The sequence below is a fragment of the Diabrotica virgifera genome, chromosome 4, assembly GCF_917563875.1.
Source record: "Diabrotica virgifera virgifera chromosome 4, PGI_DIABVI_V3a".
Taxonomy (NCBI): domain Eukaryota; kingdom Metazoa; phylum Arthropoda; class Insecta; order Coleoptera; family Chrysomelidae; genus Diabrotica; species Diabrotica virgifera.
This window is the reverse complement of record NC_065446.1, coordinates 17676361-17701208: the sequence shown is the minus strand read 5'-3', so window position 1 is coordinate 17701208 and position 24848 is coordinate 17676361. Positions and strand designations below refer to the sequence as shown.

Genomic DNA, 24848 nt, shown 5'->3' with positions numbered 1-24848 from the left:
AACAATACTTTTTGTTCCACTATATAGGTAACTTATACAATTAACAATAAAATATACAATTTTTTAGAAAGGAAATCAGCAATCTTGTATACAAATAGATATATGACTACTTAATAATTTATTTAGGGGCCCTAAATAATAATTATTTATCATCGTGCAGCGCCACCACTGGCATATTTCAAATCATAGTACTCACTCCGAACCCAACTTGAAGATTAATGCTGTATACTCGAGTGTTTGTGACATGCTTGTGCTAATAATGTGGGTGTTTTGATTAAATAATTGATTAAAAACTATTTGACATGGAGAATTTCGTCTTCATTGAGGATCCACACAATATTGGAGGAGTAAGTTGAAATATAAAATACCTACATAGGTATCTATATTATTATGGCAATGTTAACCTAATTTAATATTGTACAGACTGTATATAATTTCTTTTGGTATTTTTGTTTCTATTACTTATGTGTATGTCTGTAGGATTCACATTTTGCTACTGAAAAATAATAACATAATATTGACTCCGTTATTTTTGGGAGTGAGATTTACTTAACCATTTGAAAAAAAGTGAATAATATAATTATTATTGTCAAAACAGAAACATTTTTTACAAACCATATATTCGAGTTTACAATATCGACCAAGGGCCTGTTATCAGGACCGGTTCTACTTCTAAATTTCAAGTTAATTCTGAACCAGATATCTACTGTCATCTATTCGTATCCAAAGTTTTTAAGGAACCAAGTCATCATATTAATACATAGATATTATATTGACGGATACCAAATAAGGGAAATACATTATATGTCTATATAAGGGAAAAATGAGACTAATACTGTCCAGCTTCTTCTTCATGTGCCTCATCTTTAAGGGCATTGGCGATCATCACGGTCTATTTTACTCTATCTGCAGCGGTTCTGAAGAATTCTATAGTTGTTTTTCAGCTACAGCTACACTGTTTTAAATTTGTCCACTTTTCCTTGTATAGATAACCTCTCTTCTTCTTCTTCTTCTTCTTCTTCTTTTTGTATAGACATGACTCTGTCTGTTTCTTCAATGTGCATCTAGTAAGTTGTCGTTCCAACGTTTTCGTGGCCTTCCCACTGATCATCTTCCTATTAGGGAACCGTCTCTCGCTGTCCCAACTACCCTATTTGTTGTCGTTCGGCTTATGTGGCCATTCCATTCTATTCTTCTATTTTTTACCCAGTTATTAATGTTATCCACCTTGCATCTCCGTCGTATATCTGTACTTCTAGCTCTGTCCCATAGAGTCTTACCATCGATTTTTCGAGGGGTTTTCATCTCCGCTGTTTCGAGCAATCTTTTTGTCCTCCCTGTGTCGGGTCGTGTTTCTGCTGCGTATGTCATTATTGGTCTGATGACTATTTTGTAAATTCTGCCTTTCATTTCTTCTCCAATATCTTTATTTCTCCATATTGTGTCATTCAGGCAACCTGCGGCTCTGTTTGCTCTATTCACTTGATCTTTCACTTCTGTTTCGAGCCTTCCGTAGCTAGATAGTGTGATGCTTAGGAGCCTAGGTATTTAAACTCCATCACTTGTTCTATTATCTGACCTTTCAGCTACAATTTACATCATATTGGATCTGCTGTTATAACCATGCATTTGGTCTTTTTTTGGGAAAATTAACCTGTTAAATTTTCTGGCGGTTATGTTAAATTGGTGCAGCGTACGTTGTAAATCATCTTTGTATCCTTTTTTAGTTCTTATTTTTTTTTATTGTTTCGTCCATGATCAGGTTGAACAATAAAGGACTCAAGGAATCCCCCTGTCTTATCCCATTGCCGGCTTCAATTGGGTCAGTTAGTTCATCTTCCACTTTTACTTTTATTGTGTTGTTCTGGTAGATGTTTTCGATCGTTTTAATTATTCCTAGAGGTATCGCTCTCGAGTATAACAAACGGATAATGTCCCTTAATGTGACCCTGTCGAATGCTTTCTTAAGGTCCACGAAACATAAATATGCCGGTTTGTTGTATTCCATCGATTTCTCTTAAACTTGCCTCATTATAAATATAGCGTCAGTACATGACCTTCCCGACCTAAAACCTTGTTGGTCTTCTGCTAATGGTATAATTGCATTTAAACTGTTTGTTATCACTTTGGTTGTTAATTTTAATGTTGTGTTTACTAAGTTAATTCCTCTGTAATTCTCCGGTCTGATTTGTCTCCTTGTTTGAAGAGAGATATTAGGATGCTTGATCTCCATTCTTGTGGTATTCTCTTTTGTTGGATTATTTTTTGTATTAGTTTTAATAGTTGTTTAGTTAGATCTTTTCCTCCGTACTTTAGGAGTTCGTTCGATATTCTGTCTTCTTGTGGAGATTTTCTATTTTTTAATTTTCTTAGTGCTTCCTTTACCTCTCCCTCCTCGATGTTTATTTCTTCGTTTGTCGTAACTTCAGGTGTTGGTGGTTCATTATGGTCGCGTTTAGCAAATAGAGGTCGGAATTATTTTTTCCGATATATTGACACTCTTTGATGTGATTTTGGTATTTTTGATGTATTAGTAATGCTACACCTTCTTTGGCCCTGTTTTCTTTTGCTGCTCCACTGTAGATTAATAAATATTCCCCTAATCTTGATTGTCCTTTTCCTTTCTTTTTTGTTTCCTGTAGACCGCATGTATCTATTTATTTCTCTTTTAATACTTGTGGTAGGGGAGCCCAAGCGGGGATTTTTGCAGTTACTCGAGCGCGTCAGATTATCATATGGGGAGAAACCTGGTACCCTGCAGATGTACCTCTACCATATATTGGCTCTTAACACAGGGGAGTTCGTTAAGGGGGGCCCGAAATAAAAAATCTATCCTTAAAAAAACTCGAAATTGTCAGATTAAGATAAGGTAAATTAAGTACATGCAAAAGAGTGTATATTTTAAAAATCTGACGATTTGGGCGGGGCGTAAGGAAATGGGCGAGTCCCAAAGTTTTACAAGAAAAAAACGAATATTTCGCGAAATGAATGACAGATCTAAAAACTAAAAAATATGTGCTCAATATTTTTTAAAAATCTATCGAATGATACCAAACACGACTTCACACGGAGAGGGGTGGGGGGTAAATTTAATATTTTAAATACGAATCCCGCGATATTTCGCGAAAGGAACATCAGATCGAAAAACTGTAAAATATACTTGTTCAATATTTTTTAAAAATCTATCGAATGGCACCAAACACGACCCCCCGCGGAAGTGGGGTGGGGGGTTACTTTAAAATCTTAAATAGGCGCCCTCATTTTTTATTGCCGATTTGGATTCCTTACGTAAAAATAAGTAACTTTTATTCGAAACAATTTTTCGAATTATGGATAGATGGCGTTATAATCGGAAAAAACGATTGTTGAAAATGGAAAATTAAATTAAAAAATGGCAAGCGCCCACTAAAATGGAAAACTTTACTTAACTTTTTTTGGTTTTAGGACCTATTCTTCACAACCCAATAGGTCACCAAAGCGCTCGAGTGACTGCACATTTAGCATACTTTGCTCCCCTACCATTGGGTGATTTCTTGATCTCCAGTATTTAGTAATCTGATGTTCCATGTGGTAATTCTCATCAATGTTTTTCTTGTATAGATAACCAATCGCATTAATTTATATTTTTGATTTCTAAGTATGTACGTGAAAAAAGTGGCACATTTCTCTTTCCTTCATAGTGTTGAGTATTTCTTTTTCTTTCTTCATCTTTCTTCATCTTTCTTAATGTTTCCGTATTTATTAGGTATGTGTTGTATCCATGATAATTTCCACATGCTTCGGTAATACCCCATCTCATAGCTGGCAAGTCTTTTTTCAGTTGTCCAGGCTTCAACTCCATATAAAATGACAGAGAATACGTAACATCTCAATACCCTAGTTCTAATATCTACTCTCAGTTTACCATTGTATAAAATACTGATTTTATTTTATTCAAAGCGCTTGTGTTAATCTCAATGCGTCGTTTTATTTCAAGGCTGCGGCCCTATTGTTCATGTAGCTCACATCCCAAGTAATTGTATCCGTACTTTCCCTAAAGCTTTTCCTTTAAAAAAACTTATACAGAAGTAAAAACTTCAAATTGTATTCTGGTATAAAATTGTTTATTTAAAAACTATCTAAAAGTCATCCACATGGATTGCAAAACGTTTTCGTTCTAATCAGAACATCTTCAGTGCATTCCGCAAAGTAGTTGTAACTAGCACACCAATGAAGGTGGTAACTTTATAATATATGGCTTACATTATAAATTTTAATAAAATATTGTGACTACTAGTCGATGTTAAAAGATTAAATTATGTATGTGCCTAAAGAGCAACATACTTCCTTGCTCGGAAAAAAACTAGGTACTTGCCATTTCAATTAGCACAGACCAACTTCATTGGTGTGCTAGTTACAACTACTTTGCAGAATGCACTGAAGATGTTCTGATTAGAACGAAAACGTTTTGCAATCCATGTGGATGACTTTTAGATAGTTTTTAGAATAGAATAGAATAGAAATATGCTTTATTGTCACTGAAAATACAAATTTTATGGACAAAGCTTAATTAAAGTCAGAAAAAATAAATAAATAATATCTAACAATAACAATAACAAATACAATTTTCTGAAATTTGATAAATCGTCAATATAAAAAAAATATACATAAATACAAAATATAAGTTAATAAAGTAAAGAAAAAAAAACAAAATCGATATATTGCAACAATTTATAGAAATTGCAAAGTGAATATACAACAAAGTAAACTATTTATAGACATAGGAACTAATAAGTTTAAGCTGCTGCATGTGACACCCAAATATAGATAAGTTTGGTTACTTGTACATTACTGTAATTTCTTAGTTAGTCATTAAGAAACTGTTCTACTGAATAATATGGTCTTTTAGATAAATGAGCTTTTGTCATTTTACGGAACTTGAGAAAGGATGTTGATGTTGCAGATTTGAGTTGTGAAGAGAGATGGTTGTATAGTTTTTTTGCGGAATATAATATCGATTTCTTTACTAACTCAGAGGACGGGATCGGTAAATAGACATCAAAATTTGAATTTCTGGTGGAATAGTCATGACGAGGCCTTGCTGGAAAGACATGCATGTGTTTACGAATTAAGCAAACAGTTTCTAAAATATATAAAGATGTAAGGGTTAAAATGCCGTGATCTTTGAAGTAACTTCTGCAATGTGTTGTTCTTCTGAGGCCAAACAGATACCTTATTGCTCTTTTTTGTAATTTAAAAATACCATCTAATTGGGCAGCTGTACCAAAAACCCCAAGAAGGACCCCAAAAAGGAAGACCATATCGAAGATGAGACTCGAACAAAGAAAAATATGTTAGTTTAGAAGATGCTAAATTGAGTTCTTTCGAAACAGATCTTATAGCATAGCAGGCTGAGGCGAGTTTCTTACTTAACACATCGATATGAAGGGACCATTTGAGGTTGCTGTCTAAAAAATACCAAGAAATTTTACCGAACCAACGGTAGAGATCTAGCTGTTATTAACAAGCAGGGGTTGAAGAGCACTTTTATAGGATAATGCTACTGTCTTATCCACGTTAAAAGAGAGTAAATTAGAGAGTAAATAATTAATTTTATATCAGAATACAATTTGAAGTTTTTACTTCTGTATAAATTTTTTAAACTATGGTATACAGCCAACTATTGGGATTTTCCCATTGATTTTCTTTTCCTTTAACGTAGATTCAGAGCCATTCCATACCTATCGCAATACTGCGTAGTGCGATCAACCGAAATTCTTAACCCTTCTCTGCTGTCCTTATAATGAGTATTGTATCATCTGCATTTCTGAGATTATTCACTAGTGCCTCTCTGAACATCTCTTCTGAGATGTTAAGAGAGATGTTCAGGACGATATGTGCAATACACATCTTTATCGTTATTGGAATCTCCTTAGATTTTGGTTGGTCTACTTGAATTATGGCTTTCTGATATCGGTATAAAGTTGCAATGATGCTCACATCCTGATAATCTTTTTATGTGTTCGGTAATATTTTTGCAAGCCTTCTGTGTTTTATCTCTATTGATTGTTTCCCACCTTTCGACGTTTCGGACAAGCTTGTCAACTACCACTGTGACAGTGACAGTTTTAGTTGACATACTCCTTTGATACGTCTTAAGGTAGGAAACAATCAATATAATGTGAATTTATAGGTTTCTATCGCTAAATCATAACTTAATATGTTTTTCTTATTATATCTTTTGCGTTATTTTGATTTATTTTGCGTTGTATTTGTTTTTTTTTGTGTATGTTTTTTTTTTGTTTTTCTTATTATATCTTTTGCATTATTTTGCCGGTTCTTAGCATGCTCACCACATGTAGATACTATGTGAAATTATTGCTTTCCTTTTATAGTACATTCTTTCACGGTTTTTGCTGTAAATTTTAAAGAACCGCTTGGATTGACATGAAATTTGGCATACCCATAGCTAACAAGTCAAAGAAAAAAAGTGATATGGTGCCGAAGTATGCTTTTGCCCTAAGGGTGAGTTTCACCCCATCTCGGGGGTGAAAAAATATATGTCCAAGATAAGTCCCGAAATGAATAAACTGACTAATTTTAAGCAACTTTTGTTCTATAAACTTTTTTCACCAAATCAATACTTTTCGAGTTATTTTGCAAGTGAATATGTTCATTTTTCAACAAAATAACCACGTTTTTAGACGGTTTTTCGCAAATAACTCAAAACGTAAGCATTTTGTCGAAAAAAATATTCTTAGTAAAACTATAGCCTATCAAAAAGTGGAAAAAACGGTGCATATATTAGTTCTCTATACCTGACAAAAGCAGAGTTATAGCTAATGAAAAATAGGTTCATATTCGAAAAATTCCAAATAGAATAATTCAATGTGAAATATCCAAATAATGAAGCATTCTTGGGAAAAACACATTACAACTTTTTTAAAGTTAAAAAAAAAGCCTTATTTACGTTTTTTATAAAAAAATTTCTAGCATCAAATATAAGCAAGTTACGCTCAAAATAAAGTTGGTCCCTTTTGTGTTGGCAAAAAAAATCAGGAAGATCAGCCCACAATTAGCAACTTAAATGAAATTAATCGTTACGGCTTCACAAGTTACTTTACTTATGTTGTGTTTTATGATCTGTAAGTTTCATCGATTTAAAGTGCTTATTTTTGAAAAAATTTGGTTTTAAAGTAAAATTTTTAAAAAATTTAATTTTGAAAAAAATGCTATTTTTCAGATTAACTTAAAAATTGTTAGAGATACCAAAAATCTTAAACAATAAAAAAGTCATCTTCATTTTTCTGAATATTTTGTTTTTTTTTTGGTTTTTCTGTAAGACAAAAATTGGTTAAGATTCGGTGTTTATAAATTTGCATACACTCGTGATAAGTGACTCGTTCAAGCTCTTTTAACTACAGCTCTTTCAAAAATAAGTACTTTGAACGGATGAAACTTACAGATCATATGATCAATATGTACCCAAGTAAAAAACTTGTGAAGTGGTAACAATTAAGTTCATTTGAAATGCTAATTAGGGGGTAAATTTCCCGATTTATTACCAAAAAAAGGGACCAACTTTATTTTGAGAGTAACTTGTTTACTTTTGGTGCTAAAAATTTTTTTAAAAAACAAAAATAAGCATTTTTTTAAACACTTTAAAAAAGCTAAAATGAGTTTTCTCCAAAAAAGTGCTTCGTTTTTTGGTTATGGCACGTTAAAATATTCGATTTGGAATTTGACGAATATGAACCTATTTTTCATTAGCTATAACTCTGGTTCTACTAGGTATAGTGACCTAATATATACACCATGTTTTTCACTTTTTACGTGCTATATTTTTCATAAGAATTTTTTTCTCTACCAAATACTTACTTTTGACTTATTTGCGAAAAACCGTCTGAAAACGTGGTTATTTTGTAGAAAAATTAACATATTCACTCGCAAATAACTAGAAAAGTATTATTTTGGTGAAAAAACTTTACAGAACAAAAGTTGCTTAGAATTAGTCATTTTATCCATTTCCGGACTTATTTCGAACATATATTTTTTACCCCCAAAAGGGGGCAAAACTCACCCCTAGGGCAAAAGCACACGTCGGCACAATATCACTTTTTTTCTTTGACTTGTTAGCTATGTGAATGCCAAATTTCATGTCAATCCTAGCGGTTCTTTAAAATTTATAGGTTTTGCAATATTTTACCTTTAAAGAACGTGCTATTATTAAAATTTTTGATAAACTCATCTATGCATTGATATTGCAAAGATCATTTCAACTTAGCGTATAAACTTGTAAGCATTTACTGAAATTTATCTAATAAATCTTACAACATTCCACGGATTGATCTGGGTCAGAATCCATCAAGATGTTTTAGCCTGTTGCATATTATGCTTCCTCGTTCAAACTGTTGCTTGTACATAAACCGCTTTCGAGTGTATTTCAGCTGACCGCAATGCGTAGGGTTCAGGAACTTGAAAATTATCTTGAATAATTCCAAACAATTATTTCGTGTTTACAAGGACGCTACAAAATTATGGAAATATAAGTTCTGACAACGGTCAAACACTAATTAGACCAACAGTTAAATTGTAATGAACTGGGAGAAATATTATAGTAGGGGAGCAAAGTATGCTAAATGTGCAGTCACTCGAGCGCATTGCGGACCTATTGGGTTGTGAAGAGTAGGTTCTAAAACCAAAATAAGTTAAGTAAAGTTTTCCATTTTAGTGGGGACTTGTCCATTTTTAATTTAGTTTTCCATTTTCAACAATCGTATTTTTAGATTATAGCGCCACCTATTCACAATTAGAAAAAATGTCTCGAATAAAAGTTAATTATTTTTACGTAAGGAATACAAATCTGCAATAAAAAATGCGGGCTCCCATTTAAGATTTTAAAGTAACTCCCCACCCCACTTCCGTGAGGGGTCGTGTTTGGTTCCATTCGATAGATTTTTCAAAAATATTGAATAAGTGTATTTTTCAGTTTTTCGATCTGATGTTCATTTCGCGAATTATCGCGGATTTCGCATTTAAAATATCAAATTTACCCCCCACCCTTCTCCGTGGGAGGTCGTGTTTGGTATCATTCGATAAATTATTGAAAAATGTTGAGTACGTATTTTTCAGTTTTTCGATTTGTCATTAATTTCGCGAAATATTCGCTTTTTCTTGTAAAACTTTGGGACTCACCCATTTTCTTACGCCCCGTTCAAATCGTCAGATTTTTTAAATATACACTGTTTTGCATGTACTTAACTTACCTTCTTAATCTGACGATTTCGAGTTGTCATTAAGGATAGATTTTTTTCGGGCCCCCTTAACAAACTCCACTGCAATAAGAGCCAATTTATGGTAGAGGTGCATTTTCAGTGTACAAGGTTTCTCCTCATGTAATAATCTGACGCGCTCGAGTAACCTCAAAATTCTCCGCTTGGGCTCCCCTACCATTAAGGAAGATATAAATTAAATTGGGTAGTGCAGATGTAATTCGATGAAAAACACTCTCATCCAAAAAAGATGTTTCTGGTATTTTTATAGTGACATTATTTGGTGTGAATCTGTCTTTTGAATTTACTCCTCTCGGTTTAAATCTTCTCCAATTTATTTTTCATTTTTGGATATCTATAGAAATTAAACTTACTATTTTGGCTATTATTCATTTTCAATGGTGCTACAGCCCTAGAAAGCTAAGGACACATTATTAACACGTGTCGTGTTAACACGTGTCAACACGGCACGTCAGAATGCGACATATCAGATACGCCGGACACATATCTGTGTTGCAAAACGTGTGTTATGCTGACATTTTGATGTTCTTAAACTAGTGAAATAGTACTTACAATATAATGGAGCACCTACAAGAAGAGATGGATTGGTTAGTTGAAGAAGAGGAAATGGTAGCTGTTTCTGGGCATTGCTTATGCTACGATATGAATGTACAGAGTACTGGGTTCATCCAATAAACGAATGTAGACACGAATTTGGTGAATATCATGTTCTGCTAATTGTTCCTCCATATTTAAACGTATAAAATGTACCTACTTATAAAATATGTGAACAAACTCTTGGCGCTGTTTTGATGTTTTAACACACTGTAACACTCTGACAAAAATCTAACCATGTTAGATATTGAAAACACGCGTTAAGACCATTAAGACGTGTTAAAGCGTGTTGTCGGTTTCTGACGACCCATCACAATAATATGTGTAGATTTATTTAAAATAACGTAATAGATATTTATTTGACACGCGTAATGCGTGTTAACACGACACGTGTTAATAATGTGTCCTTAGCTTAAAATCGCCTTGACCTTCCCAAGTTTATCAAGCCAGTCAGTTCTATTCATTGTCAACTGTTGCCAGTTTGCTGCGCCTATTTTTCTACCATCCTCATCTACACCATCCTTCCGTCTGAGTTTTGGCCTACCCCTATTTCTACTTCCCACAGGTTGTGACATTAGGATTGTTTTAGCAGGGTTGTTCTGCTGTGATCTTGCTATATGTCCTGCGCATTAGTGCACAACTTAGTCTTCCTATTTTTATAAGAGATATATCTGTGGTATATCTCGCAGTTGTACCTCCTCCTCCAAATACCACTTTCACAGATGACGCCGATTATTCCTCTCAGGATCCTTCGTTCAAAGATTTTTTTTAAACATCCTTTATTTACTGCAATCTGTTTTTACAATTAAAAAAACAATAAGCAATAGGTTTATCACATTAACATAGTGGAAATCCGTCCAGTGATGAAAATCCTTTGCGATACATTTCTGATAAAAATATCTGAGATCTAAATAACAATTTACAAAAACATATTTTACGAACATATAAAAAAAACATCAATAGTTAAAATACACACACATTAAATTATATAGTCTACGTTTCAGTAATTACAGGTACCGAAAGGTCTAATGGGTCACGGCGTTTTAGTCTTCCTCTCCTGGGTCGCTTAAGTAGGTCTTGCGCAAGCGTATTTGGATGCTTCAGTAGTCTATTTTTGTAGGTTCCACTGAGTGAGACAACGGTGTCTTTATTGTTTTGGATCTGAAATTCTCGATGTATAACATAATTAGGCACATACCACGGAGCGTTGGTAATATGTCTCAAGATTTTTGATTGAAAACGCTGAAGTTTCAGTAAATGGGAATTAGATGCTGTACCCCATATCTGAATACCGTAAGTCCAAACTGGCTTTAGGATAGACTTATACAATAATAATTTATTGTATAGACTTAATTTGGAGTTTTTGTTCATGAACCAATACATTTTCCTGTATATTATTCCTAGTTGTAGTCGTTTTTTCCAGATGTGCTTTCCCCAATTTAGTCGGCTGTCAAAATGTATTCCTAAGTATTTAACATCATTTCTTGTGGGTATGATGGTATTGTTTATATGCACAGATGGTACACTTTCCCTGCATAAAGTGTTCAAAGATAAGCAGAAGTTTTTCATCTACCTTGGAGATGGTCCATGTCTCCGATCATTATGTCAACACTGGTTGTTTAAGGGTTTTGTATATGGTTGTTTTGTTTTTTGACTTAAGTTTCTGCTTCTCATATGTCTACTTAGTCCAAAATTGCATTTGCTTGCTCGGATTATCCTTTGCTTGATTTCTTCCATCATGACGGTTTCCTTGGTGATCAGGGAGCCTAAGTATGTGAATTTGTCCACCACTTCAAAGATACAGTTATCAACCGTGAATAGGTAACTGATGTTTCTAGATCTATTATTGGGTGTTGATGGTATCATCTTAGTTTTCTCCTCATTTACTTGTAGGCCCCATTCGAGGAGGTGGTATACATTTCTTCTAGCTTGCGTTTTATGCGGGAAATTAGGTCCACATCATCTGCAAATGCCAAAATTTGGGATGATTTATTAAAAATGTTTCGTCTGCTGTCTATTCGGGTATCACTGACCGCCTTTTCCAGAGCTATGTTGAAATGAAGATACGCCAGCGCATCTCCCTGTCGCAGCCCAACATGCGTTTCAAACGCCTGTGATTTTTCGCCCTGTATTTCAACTTTGTAAACAACTTTGCGCATTGTAACCTTAACCAGTCTTATCATTTTACCGGGGATATGGAATTCATCCATGGTTTCATACAATTTATTTTATACTACGAAAAAATGGTATGTGTTGATGTTGAATTCATTTTGGCTATTATTGGCACAATTAAATACTTACGCAACATGTATTTACAATTTTTGATCAATTTGTCATTCAAACAATGACAATGACATTACAAAGATACCTTCAATATTGTCATATTTCGCCGCTACTCACACTGGCATCGTTTAATGGTACCCCCACCATGGTCACGCACACAGCAAATATTCTTACCTCGTTTTCTTTGCTTATTATAAGTCTAGTACTCCAGTTATCAAAAATGAAAAGCCACTGAACCTTCAAAAATCAAACGAACAATCTGAATTTTGTTGAGAATGTTAATTTTGAAAAAATGTATATTATCACCTTTTGTGTAAAATTAACTATTAAGCGCGTATGAAACAACACTTGGAACGACGGACGAGTTTGAATGTCAGTTGCGCGAGCGAAATCAATTTAACCCTAGAATACGGGTCATTCGTAAATTTTACGACGCTCATAATACATCGGGCATTTTTGTCCACTCTCGTTTATTATAACGATTTCCCCAATTGAGTACCTTCCACATTAGTATTGACTATTGAGCTTGATAATGTGGCAGACGGTTGTTATAATTTCCAATTCTAAGACCTTTTTCGTCACTTGGTTCGTAAAATTTACGAAAGTCCCGTGTTTATGTCACATAATAAATCAGCTGGTTATTATTGTTTGTATTTTGATTTTTAGTAACAAAAAATTAAGGTAAATTTTTTTTTTCATTCTCATTACATATACTATTTAATATTTGAGCTTTTCTTATTAGAATGTCAAATACAAAGTTTTTGTCTGCAAAACAACCGGAGGAGGAAGCGGCACGTATTATGAACGGGGAAGAGAGTGATCCAGATCCGTTTGAAGATAGTGATAGTGACTGAGAAGAAGACAATTTTGAAAATGAATCCTATGGCTCCGATAGCAGTCATAGTCATGGCGATAAACATATACAACCCCGCAAGTTTACGTCGAAATATTCGCCAAAACATAGCTGAAATCCTCAACATAACTAAAGAAGATGATGCGAATATAACTTAGAAAAAGATGAGGAAGACTTGTTTCTACTGTCCAGACAAAAAAAAGGCGCATGTCCACCAACTATTGCAAGGAGTGGAAGAAGCCAATTTGCGGAGAACACCGAGGAGATATTTGTACCATATGTTCCTAAAAATACCCAAATTATGTCTGTTTCATAATTTTATGCTTTTATTATTATTCTAAAAATTTTAATTGTTTTCTGTACACTGAATAAAAAATTCAAAGTAAAAAATATAGGCTCTATTCTATGGAGTAGTAAAATGTACGATAGTCCCGTATTTACGTTTGGCAAAAACGGTCCCGTATTCTAGGGTAAAATTAAATTATTGGTATAGTAGGGGAGCGAAGTATGCTAAATGTGCAGTCACTCGAGCGCTTTGGGGACCTATTGGGTTGTGAAGAGTAGGTCCTAAAACCGAAAAAAGTTAAGTAAAGTTTTCCATTTTAGTGGGGACTTTCCATTTTTAATTTAATTTTCCATTTCCAACAATCGTTTTTTCCGATTATAGCGCCATCTATCCATAATTTGAAAAAATGGTTCGAATAAAAGTTGCTTATTTTTACGTAAAGAATCCAAATCTGGAATAAAAATTTGGGGCTCCTATTTAAGATTTTAAAGTAACCCCCGCCCCACCTCCGTGGGGAGTCGTGTTTGGTGTTATTTGATAGATTTTCAAAAATATGGATTAAGTGTATGTTGCAGTTTTTCGATCTAATGTTTATTTTGCGAAATAGCGCGGGATTTGTAATTAAAATTTTAAATTTACCCCCACCCCTCTCCGTGGGAGTCATGTTTGGTATCATTCGATAGATTTTTGAAAAATATTGAACAATTATTTTTTAGTTTTTCGATCTAACGTTCATTTCGCGAATTATTCGCTTGTTTTTTGTGAAACTTTTTAACTCGCCATTTCCTTGCTCAAATCGTCAGATTTTTTAAATATACACTGTTTTGCATGTTCTTAACTTACTTTATCTTAATCTGACGATTTCGAGTTTTTCTAAGGATAGATTTTTTCTTCGGATCCCCCCTAAACGAGCTCCTCTGTAATAAGAGTCCATATATGGTAAGGGTACATTTACAGGATACCAGGTTTCTCCCCATATGATATTCTGACGCGCTCGAGTAACTGCAAAAATCCCCGCTTGGGCTCCCCTACCAGTATCAACACTCGACGGTAAAAATTCGATATCTTTTGATCAGAGTATCCTATCGACAAAAATCAAAATGCCTTTTAAAGGTTAAGATGCAGCTCTCCTATGAAAGTAATTTTTTCATGAACATTTCATGATTTTTGCCATTTTTTTCGATTCTTGTGGAATCAATGAAATTTACCATTTCCGTTGATCGGTCACTATGAAATTTTCTTTGATGTAGCCTAATCTTCAAAGCCTATAACATGAAATTTAAATTTTTAGTTTTAGCAACAAATATGGGGCATTTGGAATATGCCCAAAAAACGCTGAATTTATACTTTCACATTACAAAATGATCTCAAAATTATGGAAAATGTTTCCATAAAGAAAGTATTAGTGGAGTTTGTAGCTTAAGTTGTGTATTTTCTAAAAATGTACTGGTGCATTTTTTTAATCAGAAGCAGATTTAAATGTTTAGAACATTTTGTATGTAATGAAAGTTTAAATTCACCATTTTTTATTTATAGTTGAAATAGTTACTTATTTGTTGTCGAAACTTAATATTATCGTTGTTATTGTTATCAATTAAATTGTTGGATTACATGAAATCAACTTTAACTTACGAATGCCTATCAGAAAAAAATCATAGTATATCGTTTGTCTTTAAAAACACAAACTAGTATATAGTAAATCATTTCCTTTACGAGGAGTATTAGCTTTAGGTACTTAAATACTGATTCTTTTTGTGAAAAATTGTATGCTAAGTAATTTTACTTTTAATCCCTTGCATGCTTGAAAAAACTTACAAATTGTTTGAATTGTATTTTAAAATTTTTATGCTAAATCATCCTAAGAGAAAACTTAAATCTTCTAAATGTAGAAATGCTTATTACTCTTTAAGTTTTTATTTTCACGTTTTAATTATTCGACTTTATATGTTTAAGTACTTCAAGTTTAAAAGTTTCATAAAACTCGAGCAAATTATCTAATTAGAATCATTTGTGTACACATTTCTTTTCAGTCAATTAGCACATTTTCGAACAAATTATTATTTAAGATTTTTGCATTTTTTATTTTCTTATGAAGATTTATAGAACTATAGAAAATATCTATGGATAAGTTTTCAATTGTTATCATTGTTGGGCTAATATGTTTGAATAAATTATTAGTCCGTTCTTTAACGGTAAAATATTGCAAAACCTCTAAATTTTAAAGAACCGCTTGGATTGACATGAAATTTGGCATACACATAGCTAACAAGTCAAAGAAAAAAAGTGATATTGTGCCGATATGTGCTTTTGCCCTGGGGTGGTTTTCACCCCCTTTTGGGGGTGAACAAATGTTCGTCCAAAGTAAGTCAGGAAATGGATAAACTGACTATTTTTAAGTAACTTTTGTTCTATGGAGTTTTTTCACTAAGTCAATACTTTTCGAGTTATTTGCCAGTGAATATGTTAATTTTTTCAACAAAATAACCACGCTTTTAGACGGTTTTTCGCAAATAACTCAAATAGTAAGTATTTTGTAGAAAATACGTTCTTAGCAAAAATATAGCCTGTAAAAAATTAAAACAAATGGTGTATATATCACGTCTCTATACCTAGTAGAAGCAGAGTTATAGCTAATGAAAAATAGGTTCATATTCGTCAAATTCCAAATGGAATACCTTAACGTGAAATAACCAAAAATGAAGCACATTTCGGGGAAAATTCATTACAACTTATTTAAAGTGTTTAAAAAAGCTTCATTTTTTTTTATAAACAAAATTTCTAGCGTCAAAAGTAAACAAGTTACACTCAAAATAAAGTTGGTCCCTTTTTGTATTAGTAAAAAATTCGAGGAAATCACCCCTAATTAGTATCTTATTAACCCTTAATATCTATTAGAGTAATATATTAACCTTTAGGCGTCAAGTATTTGTTGCTCCAACAATTAATAATCGTATCCCAAATTCACTTCTAATATCTCACGACAATACCCCTTACAGAATTTATCTTTCCTAAGATGGTCTGAATTGTTCTAAATGTAATACGACAGGTCATAAAGACGAAAACTGCACTACTAAATCAATTAGTATACAAAATCTTGACCAGGTATCTCAATCTATGAGTGCTAATATTTCTGAAGCAGAAAATTATCCAATAAATCAAAATCCATTACATCAGATACTTCAACTACTTATCAATCCACTGCTCCTCCTACCTCTACAACCAGTCCACCACCAAATACCTCCACCAACTCACCAAACCTATCCGAATCATTATCTAATACTACCAACATAGTAGTACATACTTCTGTCAAAAGAAAAATTTCAACATCTCATGAAATAATAGTCTAAAGACCTTTTCTGTTTGGAATGATCCAAAAAACCTAAAAAACTTTTTTCCATGCAAAAAAAATAATTTTAGGAAAAAAACAAAAAAAGAACGTTTAAATAATTTTTGACCACCTTTTGGTCCTGGCAACATGCAAATTTGTTAAAAGGAGTCCTTTTTGAGAAAGATTGTGCAAAAAATCCGAATTAGAATATTTTTCCTAGCGGATGCGCAGTGGCTTTCTGGACAATTACAAAATTCAACTAGTCCAGAAAGCCACTGCGCATCCGCTAGGGAAAGTATTCTAATTCGGATTTCTTGCACAATCTTACTTAACAAGGACTCCTTTTAACAAATTTGCATGTTGCCAGGACCAAAAGGTGGTCAAAAATTTTTGAAACGTTTTTTTTTTTGTTTTTTCCTAAAATGATTTTTCTTTGCATGGAAAAAAGTTATTTTAGGTTTTTTGGATCATTCCAAACAGAAAAGGTCTTTAGTGACTTTTCTCTAAAATTGATAGTTTTTGACATATAAGCGATTAAAAATTGAAAAGTTGCGAAATCGGCCATTTTTAACCCTCAAAAACTATGTGAAAAACTGAAAATTTGTGTGTTGTCAAGGTAGGTAGATATTCTTTAAACATCTATTGATGAAATGCCGAAGAGCTTTTTGCAACACAATATTCAAAACTCCTTTGTTTTTTAATTGCTAATCAAGCGTGCGCGACACTATTTTCCACCGACAGTATGGTGCAAATGAAAGGATTAAATTCGTTATTTCGTAAACCGGCGACTTTAAGGAAAAATCCCGAAACAGGTCGATTTTTATTTTTAAGTTATGATATTGTGGCATACATGGTATACTAGTGACGTCATCCATCTGGACGTGATGGCGTAATGGATGATTTTTTTAAATGAGAATAGGGGTCGTGTGCTAGCTCATTTGAAAGGTTCTTCAATTCTCTATTCAGTAATATAAACATTTATATAATTATTTATACAGGGTATCCAAAATTTTTTATTAAATTAAATTATTTGACAAAAAAAGAAGTAGAAGGACACCCTGTATAAATAATTATATAAATGTTTACATTACTGAATAGAGAATTGAAGAACCTTTCAAATGAGCTACCACACGACCCCTATTCTCATTTAAAAAAATCATCGATTACGTCATCACGCCCAGACGGATGACGTCACTAGTATACCATATATGCCACAATATCATAACTTAAAAATAAAAATCGACCTGTTTCGGGATTTTTCCTTAAAGTCGCCGGTTTACGAACTAACGAATTTATTCCTTTCATTTGCACCATACTGTCGGTGGAAAATAGTGTCGCGCACGCGTGATTAGCAATTAAAAAACAAAGGAGTTTTGAATATTGTATTGCAAAAAACTCTTCGCGATTTCATCAATAGATGTTTAAAGAATATCTACCTACCTTGGTAACATTCAAATTTTTAGTTTTTCACATAGTTTTTGAGGGTTAAAAATGGCCGATTTCGCAATTTTTCAATTTTTAATCGCTTTTAATATGTCAAAAACTGTCAATTTTAGACAAAAGTTACTAAAGACCTTTTCTGTTTGGAATGATCCAAAAAACTTAAGAAAACTTTTTTCCATGCAAAAAAAAAATTTAGGAAAAAAAACAAAAAAAAACGTTTAAAAAATGTTTGACCACCTTTTGGTCCTGGCAACATGCAAATTTGTTAAAAGGAGTCGTTTTTGAGTAAGATTGTGCAAAAAATATCCGAATTAGAATATTTTTCCTAGCGGATGCGCAGTGGCTTTCTGGACTAAACGAAGTTCTGTCTTTTTACAAATCATTTTAAACTGTATAACAAATTATGATTTATTTTTTGTAAACTGTAAATAATTACCATATTTTTGTCATTCATATGTCATTGATGCGGATAAATAAAAATAAAAAAATAAACATCAAGCGAAATTTGCAGATAAAATCCTTGTCTGGTGCGCAATTTCTAACAGGGACGAAGGACAATGTCTTACCTCACCAATAGTTTAGAAATTGTTTTACTATGTTCTTGTATAATAGGGTAGATGTTACAGTAATAGCATGATAGTAATAATGTGCGACTTTTATAAAATATATTAACATCATTTGGATAGTATATGCTAACATTTCTTTTTTGGTTACAGACCTTCTGTGTGGTATCGAAGAGGTTTCGAAAAAACTATATCCATCGATTCACCGCTACGAGTTCTTTCTTCTACTTTAGTCCGTTTAATCCCATCAGAAAAACGTGTATATATCTCTGCACCAATCAGTACTTCGATTATTTGGTTATGGCTACAATTTTGCTCAACTGCGTCTTCCTTGCCATGGCCGAAACAATTGAAGAAGCCGAGTAAGTAAACTGAATTTTTTTAAGAGACAAACTAAATTTTTTATAATCAAGATTTAACCAGTGATATAAGATTCAAGATATCAAGATTTTTTTATAATTTTTAATTATTTTTATAATTTTTTAATGTTAAAATTTGAAAAAAATAACACAAAACAAATTTTAAAAAATCTAATAATCTATTACGGATATACTTCTAAGATTATTTTCCACCATTTTTCTCTGTTTCTTCTGCTTTTTATAGATCTTCAAATATTCTAATCAATTCTTTGCTAAATGCTCAGTTCTCTCTTCTGCATAAATTTCATCTAGATATCTAACATCGTAAATCTTATTTTATTGGAAATCCAGAAGGAAGTAGTTTTTTCTGCCAGTCTTATTAAAAAAACGTAGTTTTTCATCATTTCTTTGTATTTTACTTTGTAATAATGGGGCCGAATAGCTCAGGTGGTAAGACATCTGGCTTCCACGCAGGTAGGTCGGGGATAAAATCCCTGCGAGAATATCTAGCCATTTTTAAATGTCTATTATAGTCCACAGGTACACTCAGACTGAATAAAATATGTACTTTTTGTAAAACTAGGGGTAATGGGTTATCGATTACGTATTTTAGAAAGGAACTACATCGTTAACGGGGTTTTATTGTTTCATATAGTCAATGGACCTCTAAATATAAAAAAACCGCAGAGTGCTACCATTTAAAGGGGTGCGTTTTTGAGAAAGGGGTGAATTAGTCCCTAGGTACAGGGTGAATTAGGGTGAGTTCTTTGCACTTTTGGTACAAATACGTCTACAGAAAATTTGTTCCAGGTTAAATTTACTATCGAAATATCATATCTGAAGGTCAAACATATTTTTTTTTACAAAAATATATTCAAAAGAAAAGCAAGAAAAAAACACGAAAGGTAGCAATTTTGTTTTTTGCCCCATAACTTTTTTCCACGCAGATATAGGTATAGGCATTACTCTACAGAAAAAATACTTCCATCCTTCCTCTTTAAAATGGCGTTTGGTAGAAATCTCTAAGATTTATAGTTTCCAAAATATGATTTTTCAAATTTCGCTACTCACAGCGATTTTGGCCTATTTTCCTTGTTATTTTGAAAACATTGTTCTGTAACGTTTTTCTCCGCAAATTGAGGTATATGCAATGTTATATTAAATATGAAGAAACGTCAATAATCTTTAAAATGGTCTATTGTAGAAGATTGTAGGACTATTTTAAATAAAATATGGTTTTTCAAAATGTTATACTTTTAGTGATTTTTGATATATTTTACGATTATTTTTAAATTTCTCATTGTAACGTTTTTATTGTATATTCAGGTATAAGTATACATTTTGTAATAAAAAAGAAGGCTAATTTTCTTTAATTTAAAATGGTGTACTGTAAAAAACTGTGGGACCATTTGCAAGCTATGGTTTTTCAAAGTGTGACATATACACACATGCAATAGGTCTCACTAAGTTGGAACCATATGGAAAACTTTTTTATTATTTACTTTATGAAAAAAGTTATTCTTTATAAAATGCTCTGCATAGTCTAAAACCTAAGTTGCAGTCATCAGATATGAAATTTTATCAATACTGTACGAGGTATGTAAAAAATATTAATTTCGCTTAGGAGTAAAGTAGGTACCTTTATATTTCACAATATCGAAAAGTGTTATTAAGAAAAGTTATTTGGAACTTACAAGTATGTTACAATATGCAACTATATTCTTCTAATTGAAACAGCATTTTAAAATTTTTCTCAAATTATGGATACCCTTGGATAGCCTCCCCCAGATATCTTGTTTAAAAATAGTCCTAGAATTTTGTGCAATGCACTATTTTAAAGTAAAAAAATAAGCTTTTTTTGTTATTTCACAATGTATTTACCTAAATGTACAAGAAAAAAGTCATAATGAGAAATTAAAAAAATAATCATAAAAAATATCAAAAATCATTAAAAGTATAAAACCTTGAAAAGCATAACTTGCTTAAAAATAGTCGTACAACCTTATACAATAGACCGTTTTAAAGATAATTAACTTCTTTTTCTACTAAGTGTGTGATTGCATATACCTAGAAATGCGTAGAAAAAAGTTACAGAACAATGTTTGCGAAATAATGGGGAAAATGACCCAAAAATGCTGTGAGCGGCGAATTTTAAAAAATCCTATTTCGGAAACTTTAGATCCCAGAGACTTCTACCAAACGTCATTTTAAATAAGAGGGATGGAGGTTATTTTTTGCTATACCTATACCTATATCTCTGTGGAAAAAAGTTATGGAACAAAAAACAAAATTTCTGTCTTTCGTGTTTTTTCTTATTTTTCTTTTGACTTTTGAGAGCAGAGAGCTTAGGTTATGAACAAGAGGAGCAACAAGCCGTAACAGATAGCGATAAGGAATGTAATGCAAGATCAAAAGCAGGAAGAACATACAGCGAAAGGTCTCCTGAGATGGGAAAAACGGAAAGGTCTACTGAGATACGCAACAAATACACAAGAACAATCCATTCAAAAAACTAATTAGCGAATCGGACGGAGAGACGTTGATGACGACCAGGCAAGGACATGGAACATCCAGTACTACGAAGGAACAAATAAAGAGGACAACTAATAACAAAGAAAATAATAGAGAGAACAAAACAAGAATGACAAAAGCTATTAAACTAGGAACCTGGGACCTCAAAACTTTGTATAACAAAGAGAAGGAACTAGAAATAGAATTTGAAAAGGCAAATTTAGATTTTCTTGCATTGACAGAAACTAAGAAGAAAGGTAAAGGAGAAATAGAGCTAGAAAATGGACATTTGCTATTCTACAGTGGTGTCGACACAATTGAAAGAGCTGCATCAGGAGTAGGATCCATAATACACTCCAGAAACAGAAAGTTTGTAAAAAAGTGGGAGGCCATATCCGACAGAATAATGGTAATTGGATTTAAATGCAATGAACAAAACAAAAGTATAATAGTGGTGCATGGGCCGAACGAAGACGAAAGAGCAGAACGAAAAGATGTTTCCTGGGAAGAACTATCAATAGCGACCGAAAGAAGTAAAGGATCCATATTAGTAGCGGGAGACCTTAATGGGAGAGTAGGGCAGAGAAATCATGAGTACAAGACAGTAATTGGAATACATGGGGAAAAAAAGAGAAATAATAATGGCAAGAGACTACTCGACTACTGTCAAATACACAATTTAATCTTCACAAATACCTTCTATGAACACAAAGATATTCATAAGTATACAAGGGAAGAACCTAGCAGAGGTGAAAAATCCATAATAGACTATGTGCTGATAGAAAAAGAAAATAGAAGGAAAATCACTGATGTAAGAGTAAGACGCGGTCCATAGATAAGTAGTGATCATTATTTACTCGTGGCAACAATAAAAGCCGAAGTAACAGAGGATCACAACCAAAGAGCAATAACAAAAGAATTTAGAACAATCAAATCATACAGATTAAGACACAAAACTTTAGCGAACAAATATGTAAATGTTTTGAACGAAGAGTTAGGAGGGAAAAATTAGGAAAACTTACAAGTGGAACAAATGTGGCAAACATTCAAAGACACAATTATAAAAACAGCAGAGGGAGTTTGTGGAATACACAAAAGCAACAGTAAACAGAAACTAACAGCATGGTGGACAGAGGAAATCAGAAGACACACGCGCAAGAAAAAGGAGATGTGGAGAAAATATCTAGGTAACCGAACAGAAGAAAATTATAAACAATATAGAGAGCAGCGGAAAAGAGTTAAAAATATAGTAGTAGCAACAAAACGAAAGTCCTGGAAAGATTTTGGAGACAAATTAGAACACGATAGCAGAAGCAATCAGAAATTATTTTGTAAGGTCATAAAAGGAATAAGAGGTAATAAACATAAAGAAGTAACATCACTAAAAGATCAGAATGGAGATCTACTGACGGATGAAGTGAGCATTATGAAAAGATGGGAAGAATATTTCCAGAAACTACTACAACACGAACCACACAGCACAAGTGAAGAAGATGAAGAAAGAACTGGCGAACAAGAAGTTGAATTTATACCAAACATTACAATGGATGAACTAACTGACGCGATTAGGAAGATAAAAAATGGAAAGGCACCAGGTCATGATCAAATTACGGCGGGAATGATCAAAAACATGGGTGATATGCGACTACAACAGTTATTAGAACTATTTCAAATGATTTGGAGAGACGAACAAATACCTACAGACTGGGAGATTGGTCTGATTGTACCTATACATAAAAAGGGTGACAACAAGAATTGCAACAACTATAGAGGAATAACTCTGTTAAGTACAGTGATGAAAGTTTATGAGCTAATAGTAGAGAGTAGACTGAGAAAAATAATAGAACCAACTTTAGAAGAATCGCAAAGTGGTTTTAGATCTGGTAGATGTACACAAGATCACATTTTTACGTTAAACGATATAATAAATAAAAGAATATCTAGGAAGAAAAAACGTACCTCAGTTTCCTTGATATGGAAAAAGCATTCGACAAAATACCATGTCTAATAGTTTTCGATATATTGAAAAAAATCGATTTTCATTTGGTAACTCAAAAAGCTGTAACATTTTTATGTACATATTCGTACTAAAGTAAGTTATAGTAGGGGAGGAAAGTGTGTTAAATTTGCAGTTACTCGAGCGTTATGGGGACCTATTGGGTTGTGAAGAGTAAGTTCTAAAACCAAAAAAAGTTAAGTTAAGTTTTCCATAAAGTGGGGGACTTTCCATTTTTTAATTTAATTTTCTATTTCTAACAATCGTTTTTTCCGATTATAGCGCCATCTATCCATAATTCGAAAAAATGTCTCGAATAAAAGTTGCTTATTTTTACGAAAAGAAACCAAATCTGCAATAAAAATTAGGGACTCCTATTTAGGATTTTAAAGTAACCCCCACCCCGCCTCTGTAGGGGGTCGTATTTGGTGCCATTCGATATATTTTTCAAAAATATGAATACGTGTACTTTGCAGTTTTTAGATCTGATGTTCATTTCACGAAATATCGCGGGGTTCGTATTTAAAATTTTAAATTTACCCCCCACTCCTCTCCGTGGGGGGGGTCGTGTGTGGTTTCACTAAATAGCTTTTTCAAAAATATTGGAAACGTATTTTTGAGTTTTTCGATCTGACGCTCATTTCGTGAAATATTCTCTATTTTTTTGTGAAACTTTGTGACTCACCCATTTCCTTACGTAAGATTTTTTAAATACAGAGCGGGCCAAACAAAACAGTCCACCTCGATATTTGGCAGTATTTATTAGATTTTAAAGAAATAAAAAAACAGGTAAATTTGTGATCTAAGGGGACACATTTTTACGGTACACACACATACACACATGCTCGTATCAACCCCAGCCCCGGTGAACATGTGTGTTCCAATGGAAAAGTGGAACCCACATGTCCGAAGATCAAACCGGTCACACCCCGTAATGGAGTGGTACCTATCTGACCCCCAAGCTATACCTCCACCCCTCCCCATCGAAGGACATACCGAATGGGGAGGCGTTGATCTTAATGTTACTTTGGATGCCCTGGGTAATGGGACATCCTTTGTATTACTTCATGTGGTTAAGCCACCTGGTTTTAGGGGTAGCTAGAAGAGCTTTTCTCCCTATTAATGACTAAGTTAATTTTTTACTTTACTTTGGACTTGTGTCCTAAAAAAAAATGTGTTCCGGACATCAAGGCACCAATCTAAATCGGTGTCTTGCTGTCCAGACCGTGTGTGCTCGGTCACTCAGCCGGCGAATTGGCAAAATAAATTTTGTTCTCCTCGACGGCTGAGCGCCCGAAAGGTGTGACCATCAAGCCCACGTCTGTCGGTACGTGACCTTGATGCTCACATTCCGCGGCTA

The 24848-nt window shown here is 33.3% G+C and overlaps 1 protein-coding gene across 2 annotated transcripts in view; it reads left to right on the top strand.

Annotated features, from left to right (window-relative positions):
* Positions 1–207: 207 nt before the first annotated feature.
* The window catches only part of LOC114335819 (sodium channel protein 60E-like), a 384114-nt gene continuing 359473 nt past the window's right edge, over positions 208–24848 (top strand). For both annotated transcript variants that reach the window (XM_050649033.1, XM_050649032.1), the window contains exons 1-2: positions 208–347; positions 18776–18984. In XM_050649033.1, the coding sequence (XP_050504990.1) occupies positions 303–347; positions 18776–18984 (254 nt within the window). In that variant the 5' untranslated portion in view covers positions 208–302. The remainder of the gene's footprint in view (positions 348–18775; positions 18985–24848) is intronic.